Source organism: Mus caroli, chromosome 8 (assembly GCF_900094665.2).
Source record: "Mus caroli chromosome 8, CAROLI_EIJ_v1.1, whole genome shotgun sequence".
NCBI classification, from domain to species: Eukaryota; Metazoa; Chordata; class Mammalia; order Rodentia; family Muridae; genus Mus; species Mus caroli.
In genome coordinates this window covers 17,642,779-17,654,145 of record NC_034577.1, presented here as the reverse complement: position 1 = coordinate 17,654,145, position 11,367 = coordinate 17,642,779, and the positions used below count along the sequence as shown (strand labels likewise).

At 52.4% G+C, this 11,367-nt stretch overlaps 1 protein-coding gene across 1 annotated transcript in view; it reads right to left on the bottom strand.

Annotated features, from left to right (window-relative positions):
- The window catches only part of LOC110300160 (ankyrin-1), a 153,532-nt gene that overhangs the window by 5,333 nt on the left and 136,832 nt on the right, over positions 1 to 11,367 (bottom strand). Inside the window, exons 15-27 of the mRNA XM_029480690.1 lie at positions 9,666 to 9,764; positions 9,350 to 9,448; positions 8,298 to 8,390; positions 7,909 to 7,981; positions 6,181 to 6,277; positions 5,747 to 5,825; positions 3,763 to 3,860; positions 3,454 to 3,678; positions 2,721 to 2,875; positions 2,088 to 2,299; positions 1,437 to 1,641; positions 1,032 to 1,128; positions 619 to 847 (exon numbers count right to left, since the gene is read on the bottom strand). Coding sequence (XP_029336550.1) covers positions 619 to 847; positions 1,032 to 1,128; positions 1,437 to 1,641; positions 2,088 to 2,299; positions 2,721 to 2,875; positions 3,454 to 3,678; positions 3,763 to 3,860; positions 5,747 to 5,825; positions 6,181 to 6,277; positions 7,909 to 7,981; positions 8,298 to 8,390; positions 9,350 to 9,448; positions 9,666 to 9,764 — 1,761 coding nt within the window. The remainder of the gene's footprint in view (positions 1 to 618; positions 848 to 1,031; positions 1,129 to 1,436; positions 1,642 to 2,087; positions 2,300 to 2,720; positions 2,876 to 3,453; positions 3,679 to 3,762; positions 3,861 to 5,746; positions 5,826 to 6,180; positions 6,278 to 7,908; positions 7,982 to 8,297; positions 8,391 to 9,349; positions 9,449 to 9,665; positions 9,765 to 11,367) is intronic.

Sequence of the window (11,367 nt, the reverse complement as noted above, 5' to 3'; positions counted from 1 at the left end):
CACCTCTCTCCCAGCCTTGGTTTCCCAGTGTGTACATCAGGGATAACAAAGGTGCCCACAGCTAGGAAAGCTAACCCCTACTTTATACGTAAAGTACATTAAGATTTTTTTTNAATTATGTGTGTGCGCGTGTGCATACACCACATGTATGCAGGTGCCCACAGAGGCCAGAAGAGGCCACTGGATCTTCTGAAACTGGAGTGACAGGTGGTTGTGAGCTGTCTAAGGATGCTGGGAACTGAACCCAGGTCCTCTTCAAGAGCAGTAAGTGCTCCTAACTACTGAGCCAGTTCTCCGGCCTTGTAAGTTAATTTATATTGTACCAGAGTCACATGAAGAGTAAGGGATGATTCTTATACAAATCACTAGGCCAACCATCTGCCACCTCCCTGAGATGCCTGCGGTGGTGACTCTCAGGCTCTCATATCATATCTAAGGTGACTCTTGANAGAAGAGCTAAAGAGATATATCCTAACAGGCCCTGCGGCATCAGAGGTGGGACTTCTGGCCTGGACTAGCCACCATGTTCCAGAAGCCACCTTATCCCAGGGCTCCGTTCCCTTGAATGGAGTGAGAAAAGCCTCCCATGACTGTTATGAGGAGACCTTGCAGCCATACCTCTATGTCCCTGCTCCGGGCCACCTCCACGAAGTTTTCATGCTGCTCCAGGGTCTTGTCCACTTTGTCATCCGTCATGCAGTAGCAACGGAGCCGTCCTTCCCGAGCGTCATTCATCTTGGCAAAAATGACAAACTTAGCCATGTAGGGGACAGCTGTGAGCTCTTTGTACAGGAGAGTGGCAAAGTGCACAGCCTCCGCAGTCCGAGGACAGTCTGACAGCCAGAACCTGAAAGGACAGGGCGAGTGGTGAACATAGCCATGCAGCAGTCGTTGCATCCTGTCTGGTGGTCTTGTGGGCCACCAGCCAATGTGTCTTAAACCTAGCCTGGGAGAGCGGGGCCAGGCCATGAGGATGGCTCCCGGGTGGGTGGCTCCACCATGCTGGGCTAAAAATAAGGGCTGAGTCTCACCTGGCTGAGACATTGGTGGTAAAGTTGGCACACTCGTTGGCGTATACAAGTTTGGTTGTTCCCGTTATATCTTCCCACTGGGCTTGGTCAGTTCCACCTATGACAACAGCAGAAACAGAACTAGGAAATGCTTTTCCATCTGTATGCATGAAGCTTACCAATGTGCTCAGGACGGGAGAGAGGGACATCTGGGTGATCTCTGNTCTGCGCCCAAGCACTCGATCCCCTCAGATTTTGCTGAGGCCTCGCCCTCCACCCATAGACTTTTACTGAGGTCATTTTCTGTCTTCCCCGGGGGAAGCCATAAGAGCCCAAGGAGGCTTGCTGGCTTTGTCTTTTCACCATCCAGTGCATTCCCCCAAACCAGCTGCTGCCAAGGAAACGGACATGGAGAGCATCACTCACCGATGACGCTGCACAGTAGGCGCAGGCTGGTGGTGTCTCCCTCCCCACTGTCCCTGGGGTTGTCCGTCCATGAGGGAGGGAGCGGGATTCGCAGCCCGATGGGACGGTGGAACTTCCGACGCCTTGGCTCCACGGTCACAATGGGGCTGAATGTGGCCTGGTTACCCAGGAGCTTGGTCACCAGCTCATCCGGGACAGGCTGGGCCTGTGAAATGCCAAAGACAGGAGGCTCAGCCCTAGGCAAGTCAGTGGCCGTCTAGATAGGGCCAGCCAGGTACCCTCAGTTTTCAGGTGAGGAGGTGACCCTAACCACTCAACTGTCCTATATACATTGATGGAATAGTGTCCACCTAGGCTTGACCCCATGGCTTAGGTGTCATTCTGAGCCTTTTCTTCTGCCTCTCATGTCTATATTTCCCTTGGCAACTTGGCCCTTTTCAGACCTCCCATGGAATCCTTCCCAGGGGGACACAGCTGGCCACACTCAGTGGCCACACAGGGATGTCTACAGTTCTTCAGTAAACATCTGCTCACCCATCCCTCCCAGAATTGCTCTTCAGCTCAGATCTCCCAGATGTGGTAACATCCTCTAGAGCCTGACCTCCAGGTAGCCCTAGGAACTGGCAGGGTGTGTGTGTGTGTGCGCATCACCTGCAGAGCCAGCTTCACTTTCTTGGTCACAGCGTTTTCGGGGAACGTTGCCTGTACCAAGGGTACCAGCTTGCTTCTCAGGGAGCCCCCTTCAGGACCGATGGTGTCGTAGTCCTGGCAGAGCCGGGACATGATGACAAAGTACAGGGGGAAGTCGGTAGTGATGATGCGGCACACACGTTTCTTCTCCAGCTCCTCCAGGCTCCCCAGCTCTGTAACCACAAGCTGCCTCAGGCTGAGCTATCACTGTGGGGCCAGGGACTCCATGTCCTGGACACATCCCCTCCCTAGGGGCTTGGCAGGGAGGTAGCCTAGAAGGCTCAGGCTGAGCTATGACTGTGGTCCAAGGGTTTCCACATCCTGTCCTGGATACACCTCCCTCCCTGGCAGCCCAGCAGAGAGGTGGCCTAGAAGGAGCAGTCTCTGGACCCAGAGGCCCAGCAGAAGAGGCACTGGCCACAGGAGTTGGGGGGACACACATGTCTTAAGGATCCAGCACTTGATCATAAGGACCATTTCCAGCCCCTCTCACCCTTCCACAGCCCAGGCAGTGCTAACAGACCCCCTCAATATGCAACCTAAGATCCCATCTTCTAAGAGCAAGAAGCCTACCACAGCCCTAGGGCCCCTTACCTTCATCCATGCCATTAAGGATCTGGTCCAGGTAGCTTTCCCCATAACGACTCTTGTGCTCCTTCCACACAGAGCCGTTTTCACTCCTCAGAACCACCAGCTCACGATCCCCGCGGCCATGGGAGGCAAAATGGGGGATTTCCACGATCACAGGGCTAAGGTAGAGCAGATGTGGAAGGGGATTATCTACGGGGAGTCAGATACCTGGACACAAGGGGGATGGCAGTGGGCCCTGCTTACAGCCTTCAGGGAGAAGGGTCTACAGGCCTGGGCTATGGAGGAACCTGCCCTGGGCTACTGAGGCTCCTAAAGTCCCTCTGACTCTTCTGGATGGACAGCAGAGCCCTGGTGACCCTAGTGGGCTCCAGGAAGGAGAGAAATGAGTCTGTAGGTCATTCTTCCAGAGGATCATTGTGACCCTCTCTGAGGAATGCCTTCCAGATGAATTCTCTGGTGCTTACGTAACTAAACCCCGGGCCCCCAAATGGCCAGGTTTTCTCTCTTCTCTAGCATTCTCACACTTCTGAGAATAGTGGGTTCCCTAGAGCCATAAACTGAGTCCTGGGCCTGAGAGAGGCAGGAAGCCTGTTTGTCATCACAGCAGAGAAAAGAGAGGCTAGGTACTGCCTGGGTGGGCTGGGCCTTGGGAGTCTCGGCTGAAGTGGCAGGAACTGGTTGGAGACACCAGCTGCATATATCCTCCATACATGCACCGGCTGCATGGGTTTCTCACCTAAGGAACTGGGCCCCCGTGGGTCCCAGGGCAATGATCCTGCTGGCTAGGCCCTCTTCCTCAGCCAGTGGGGGTGGCGTGTTCAGCTTCTGCGGCTTAACGAGGCGGCAGGTGATGCGAGTGGGTGCTGCGCATGTCCGGGGAGGGATCACCACTCTGAGGCCATTATGACGGCTTCCTCTCATGGATCCCCCTCGGGCATCCACCATGAAGCTCACCAGGAACCTAGAGGCACAGGAAGATCATAACACGGCTGACTTCCTTCTCAAGGGCAGAAAAAAGTGGGTCCCAGATTGGTGCAACACTCACCCTGTGTGGACCGGGCTAGCCACAGGGCTAATGTTGTCTGAGGTCTCTGTGGCCGGGCTGCTAGGGATGAGGGAATCCTCATCATATTCTTTAGATGCCTGCAGAAGAGAAAGGGCCTCCTGTCTCTCTCTCTCTTTTTCAGTTTTAATTTTTTTAATTTTATTTTATTAGATATTTTATTTACATTTCAAATGCTATCCGGAAAGTCCCCTATACCCTCCCCCTGCCCTGCTCCCTACCTACCCACTCCCACTTCTTGGCCCTGGAGTTCCCCTGTACTGGGGTATATAAAGTTTGCAAGACCAAGGGGCCTCTCTTCCCAGTGATGGCTGACTAGGCCATCTTCTGCTACATATGCAGCTAGAGACACGAGCTCTGGGGGTACTGGTTAGTTGATATTGTTGTTCCACCTATAGGGTTGCAGATCTCCCCGGCTCCTTGGGAACTTTCTCTAGCTCCTCCATTGGCGTCCCTGTGTTCCATCCTATAGATGACTGCGAGACCTCCTGTCTCTTATCTTACATCCCCAGGACATCCAAACACGCCTGGGGTCCTGGAGCTCAGTGGAAGGAACTGCTTCCATGAAATGAACTCTGACCCCTAAAGCAGCATGGCCTCTGCTCACCATCAGGGTCTCTCCCTGCTCTACCATCCTCTGCCCGATGCACATCCCGCTCACCGGCCCACCCTCCCCTCCTGCATTCCCTGCCCTTTCCCCTCCTGCATCATCACCTTATGGCTACTTGCCCTATGGTCTGTATGTGTGAGGGGTCTGTGAGGTGAACCGACCCGTCAGGCTCTGTGGAGTTTCCCATTCCTCATCGACGTAAGGAGCTTATTTATTGCCTCACAAGACCCCGTGTGTCTCAGTCCACACGAAGAGCTAATAGCAGCTTACAGGGGACAACTGAACCCAGCCCTTATCTGGAGCCCAGGGTAGGCACTCAGTACAAATGCACCATACACCTCTGAGTAGGTTTATGACTTAAGCAAATAGTTGGGAAGAGATGCAGGGGCTCTGCTTAGCATGTACCAACCCCTGTGTTCTCTCCAGTGGTGGGGAGCAGGGGAAACTGAGGAGTGGGATGGTTACAGAGCAAGACTCACTGCCAGTGCCCTGGGCTTGTTCATGAGGCTTGGACAGCATCCAGGGGTAATGTCACAGTAGGACCAAGACCCCATCTGATTATCTCCCCGACGTTCAGCAACACCAGTGCTGTATTGTAGTGATTCCCTAGCATAGTTTCAGACCCAGATCTCGGTACTGTCTTGGGACTCATATTCCTTCGTGTGGTCAGGGAGGGGGTTCAGCCCACCTTGTCAGACCTCAGGGCAGACATGGCCAACCTTCAACACCACCATCACATCAACCCTCTCCTCTCCCGAGGGATGTTCTTGCTCTGGAGAAAGTGCCAATGGTCTAATCTTTGTCGGAGGAGATTAGACTGTAAGAACATAGTCTCACCCACTATCTCTAACCTTCTGCACGAATTCAGGTGGAATGCTATGAAGGCACTGACCAGGGTTCTGTCAGGAACACAAGTTCTACTGAGAGCAGTGCTCTGGTACCCCTCTGTCAGTGTTGGGGTCTCTGGGGGATGATGAGGAAAGGAAGGCACAGCCATCCCTTTGAGAGAGAGAGAGGAAGCTGACATGTCAGCCTCATTGCCCAGGCTGCACCACACAGGGAAGGCTTCCTTCTTGGTCCTGCAACTGCATGGCCTGAGCGTCTCCCTGCATCACTGCATGCTATGATAGTGTTTCCCTCACCCTGAGTTCCCTTGCTCCCAGAACTCACAGTGGAAACAATGGGTACACCAACTGCACTGAGTTCTATGGGACGCACAGAATCATGGGTCTGAACCTGTTCTGTACATGTCGTGATCTTTTTATACTTTAGCTCCTACTGTCCCCGGGTCATACAAACACAATCATGGAATGTCCTCGTTCCCCCTGCGGCGGGAGGAGACAAGGCTCTCCTTACTTGTTCCTGATCTTCAGATCGGATCACAACGGTCTCAGGTGTGACACAAGGGATTCTTGGGATGGCTGGAGACTCCACCCTATTAAGCAGGAATATGAGACAGTCAAAGAGCAGAACATTTGAAGCAGACCCTGACGTCATTCCTAAGAGACCTGAGTGACAGGCTTCAGCACACCTGTAATGACCTGACTCACTCACCCCTTACATCATCTCAGGTGACAAAACGACTCCCTGATCTACAAGCTGACCCATGCCCCTCCTGCACATCTGTCTCTCCCTCCCTAGGCATACCCAGGCCTGGCTTTTGCCTAAGCCCCTCCATCCCAATGACCCCCCCGGGGGCCTGGCTTTCACCTACATTTCTACTCCGAGTCCCAGAGCTGCACCTGGCCATCCACAGCCTGATCCTCCCACCCCAACTGAGCCCATCTTACACTTGGTCTAGCTTCGGCACAAAATCCAACAGCTCTTTCTCCTCACCCACATCCCGGGAGTCCCGCCTTTCAGCCTTCGAGCCGACAAGTTCGTCACCTGAAACCCAGGAGCTTGAGTGAGGGGCAGGCTGGAGACAGGAAATCTCTCTTGCTCTTGAAAAGCACCTCTCCCCAATCCACCTCTCAATATCTCCTCAAAAGTGGAGGGCACTTTTGGTTTCTGGTGCCCCAAGGGCCTGTTAGGCATGGCTATCCCCAGTCCTGTTCTTCCAACCCTAAAACCCAGGGTGGCCGGTTCCTAGTTCCTCTGTTTTGCAGGAAGGAAAAACAACAAAGCCAGAAAAGGTTTTTTTTNTTGTTGTTGTTGTTGGATGAGTTCGGCTTTACACAATAGCTCTTTCAGAGAGTAAAACGTTGCCACAAAAAGAATCACAGCTACAGATAATCATTTTCTCCCCCTCCTAACCCCCTTCTGGCACTTGCTTTGTAGACCAGGCTAGCTTTGAACTCAAAGATCTGCCTGTTTCTTCTTCCTGAATGCTGGGATCAGAAGCATGAACTGCCACACCCTGCCTAGGTTATAGATCATTCTAATCTGCAATTACAGAGAGGCAAACAGCACAGGACTCAGACCTGTTCCTCCCTTTATTTCCATTCCTACTTCTATACCTTGTAAATTCCTCCTTCTGGATTTATTGTTTGTAGTTGCACCTAAATTGGCAACCTGCACACCCCTTCCTTCCCTTCTTGGCTTGACTAAGAGCAGTGGTTTGGGCCCTGGGCCCCGTCCTGGCTCTCCCACTGCATCGGGAGCCCTGGCCCTGGTGATCTGCAGCCCTGGCCCTGTGACCGGGAGCCAACAAGATGGACGTAGAACTGTTCATGCAGGATGAGCACAAACACAGAGGCGTGAACACAGATACAGGGGTGGTTTCATGGTGTGCGCTCCTGTTTTAGTCAGCTCCGGGCCCTGAGTGGGGCCGGGCCTCGGAGGATGCGAAGCAGGCATGGGTTAGTGAGGAACTTGTGTGCTTATGGTGGGATGTGCTCTGGTGAGAAAGACCACAGGGAACAGAAAGCATTTCATACCCATTATAGATATGTGAGCAGTTCCTGGAAGGCAAAGAAGAGCCAAGTTGAAGCATCAGACCCAGTATAGTGAGAGGCACGTTATTAAGAAGGGGGCATTAGAACTGTCTAGCTGATCGTCATACCACCACCAAATTCTAGACAGAGGGGGCCATAGATCAAGCCCATCCTCACTATCCTGGGTTCCCTTGATTTAAGGCTTACTTGGGGGGGGGAGGAAGGAGGTGAAAGATACTCTGGAGATCACAAAGTTGAAACCTTAATCACCCATCACCCAGTGGTAATGGAGAAGACTTCAAACTTTCTGCCCCACTAGGTCAGAAGGGCAGCTGACCAATATGTGTTCTCAGTCTGAACAACCTGCCTTATTAGTTACTTTAGCTCAAGGAGAACAGCAGCCAGATGTTGCTGCAGCTGTTGCCAGCTCTTGATCAAATGCAACTGTATCAAACCTACCATCTAACTTGCCCATGAGACTTGAGATCATCTGAAAGGAGTTATTTTGTCAATAGGCAATGTTTGTAAGAAGTGGGTCTCCCTAGCTACATTGTATACTTGTATGTTTAGGCTAGACAGGTTTGAGGGGCTCTGAGGGATGCCTGAGAGAATGGAGCCTGAGTTCATCCACAAAGATTTTACCTTCATCTTCAGACACGTCCAGGATCTCATCCACTGTCTCAGGGTAGCTCATTCGGTGTTTGTCACTGACTAACTGAAAAGAGAAAGGGCGGGGGCTGGGACCCATAAGGAGCCAGGCACACTTGTTTCTGTCCTGCTACTGCCCCAAATGAGCAGCCAGGAAAGGTGATAGAAAAGATATGTTGCCAAAGAAAGCCAGGCCCAGGAGGCATTTGATCTGGAAGCTCATGCCCAGACTTCCCGTTTCCTCACCCATCCAATTCTTTGGTCACTAGGTGGCAGTATGCCCCACCTGTAGCTAAACTGTGCCTACCAGGCGGGAGGCATTGACTTTGGGCAGTAACCCTCAGGGCCCATGGCCACAGCTGGGGTAGGGGGTGGAGACATACCACCACACTGGTTTCATCTGTGACCACCTTGAGCACGTCTGTTACAGAGATGTAGCCCAAACGTTTGGCTATTGCCAGAGGTGTGGTTCCGTTCTAGGACAAAGGAGAGACAAGAGAGAGAGTCAGAGAGGAGAGTCTGTCTCCTGAGCACAGATCCAGTTCCCTTGGATTCTTCAGAAGCGCCCACAAAGACAGACTGGTCCTTGGAGCCAAGAAGAGGTATGTATAAGTATGTGATCCTTGGGGCCACAAAGATGGGACAAGGCAGGAAGGAGAATAGGACAAACTGTAAGCCCTAGGTGTTGGGTATATGGCCTTGGCATGAGAACAGGGCACCCTCCCCACTGCTGCCTGCCCCTGCCCCCAGGGCAGGCAAGCACTTTGGGGAGGAGCCAGTAAGGAAACCCCAGGATACAGCTGGCAGAAGAGCTCAGGGAAAATTGCACAGCTTTTGTTCTCTGTGAAATTCTTCTCTGCTTGCAGAATGTGCCTGGAGTCCACGTGGCTTCAGCCCTGTGCAGACCCTCAGCAAACACTTCTACAGACAAGGCTCCACAGCCTTCCAAGCTGGGAACAGCCTTGCAGGTAACCCTACAAACCCCTGCGAGAACAGGAAATGCATCCTGAAATCGCCAAGGCTGCTAGGGGTGTCTTTGAGGCAGGCCCAAAGCACTTAAATTTGCCTACTCCTGTCATAGTGAAGGCAGCTTCAAACACACCAGAAGGTGTGTCAGCAGAAACGGGTATGAGCCAGAGGAGAGGGGGAATGGTGTTGGGAACACGATTCTACGGTCACTCCAGTGTCTAAGCCTGGAATATGCAAGGCACACAGCTCTGTGGAGACCCCAGACTGTCAACAACCTATGTAGTTAGGTTGTCCCTACCCACTGTTTCCTGTTTTCAAAGCTCAGGACTGAGGCAGGGCCTCGAGTTGCTCTGGTCGATTCCTAAGTGAACGTCCAGGAGATGTTAGCCTGGGAGCTGGGTGTAAGGTACCTTGGTCTTGGCATTGCCCCTTGAGCTGTCTCAAACGGGACTGGGTGGGTACTCACCGAGCTGACCTCATTTGGAGAAGCACCATTCTTCAGGAGCAATGTCACAATGTCTGTGTGTCCTTGTTGAGCTGCCTGGTGCAAGGGGCTGTATCCTAGCTACGAAGGGAGGCAGGCATTTACAGGGTTGGTTAAGAGTTGCTGGAAAGAACTGCATGCAAACTCCAAAGTCCATCTACTATCCCTCCTGCTCCCCCCCCCCAGCCCCCATTTCCTTTTTTCAAAGCTTAGGACTGAGGCGGGGCCTTGAGTGGCTCTGGCTGATTCCTAAGTGAGTGCCCAGGAGATGTTAGCCTGGGAACTGGGTGTAAGGTACCTTGGTCTTGGCATTGACATCTGCCTGGTGCTGTAGCAAGAACTTCACCAGCTTGATGTTTCCATAATGACTGGCCACATGGAGTGGGGTGTAACCCATCTGAAAGGCAAGAAATGGGTGTAGGTGGCAAGGCCCCATCAGAGCCATTCTTAAATGGAATCCTTACAGAAGCAACCATCTAAGGGAGGGGAGGAAGCCNTCGGGGAAGGGCGAGGGCTACCATGAGACATGTCACCGATGCTGCTTAGAGAAGGGGCAGGATTTGGCGGCAGACAAGTGGAGGCTGATGTGAACCTGGAAGAAGGGGCTGGGTGGAAAGCTGATAGCCTGGGAGATGAGCAAGGGCAGTTGATGTGAAGCAGAGAGAAGACAGAGTGGGGACCGACGTCTGGGGCAGCTCTTAGAGAGGCTGGGATTGGAGAGAGTTGTACTGGGATCTAAGAAGCATTCTTTTTAGAAGGAGAGAGTAACACACTGGCCTATGCTCAGAGGAGCACTAGAAGGACAGACAGCCATGCACTGCCGTGCCAGTATTCAACAGCAGCAGACTTGTTTCATCTACAAGAGGGGTGGAGCCTCACTGTAAGCCTCCAAGTGGTGGTTGAGTTACTAGAGTTTGTAGGGACTGACCGTGATCTAAAGTGATGGGTCATGGTTGTCTGTGTGACTATGGGCTGCAGTGCTAATTTCGTATTGATTTTCGTTTGTTTATCTTTGGTGGGGATGAACCCAGGTCTCTCACATGCCAGCTCCACATCCTCCNTGTTCAAACTCTGCTCCACTCCCTTGGATTACTTTGGTGTCCTGCCCAAATGGCTGATAAGCCAGGCCCTCTTTGGTCATGTATGACCCTAGGGAGCCAGCTGAAGATTCCAGAGACCTTCTTAACACAGATCCTATGAGTCAGACCTTTGTGTCCTGGGATGGCTTCGTAGTCTATGAGGCAGCTCTAACCTCTAGAACAGGATCCTTTCAGGAAGAACCCCCCAAATTCTGAACTAGGTCCAGGACACCCTTGGGCTTTAAAGAGATCTTGGCTGAAGCTGTAGGCAGTTCTTGGGGTGTCTTCAGTACACCATTGTAGTAGTGCATCTCTGGAACTGGGGTGCATGTGTGNATGGTGCTGCTGGCGTTACTCTNCTCCTTTCTTGGGGGTTGTTTTTCTTTTTCAGCACTGGGGACGGAACTGAGGGCCTTGCACACAGCTGGGCAAACTCTACATGAGTTACATCCTCAGCCCTGTATCCCGAAACAAAAGGAACCAGTGCTTCTTTTCCATGCAGTTCCTTATCCCACCAGCGGGAGGTGCTCTGTTCTCCCTCTGGACTGCCACCTTCTTATTCTGGATGTCTCATTTTGTGACTCCTTCCTGTCACTGGGGACAGATGCGCAGAGCCTTGTGCTGNTTGCCATACACTCACCCTTAAGCCACGANACAGGGCTCTTTGCCACNGCACGTTTGAGAGAAAGTCAAACTCCACNCAACACAGTCTTGGCATAAAAGGGGTTGCACTTCCAAGCAACNCAGANAAACCCTGGTGTCTTCCCTCGCATGNGTTCTACATGTGTGAGACCANACTTAACATCCAAGTNCTTATGACGGACTCAAAGATCTAGCAGACTAAAAAAACTCCCAGGTATAGTGATCATGAACGCTGGTGTCTCCAGACTCAGGAGGAGGCAGAACAGTGTTGATCCTCAA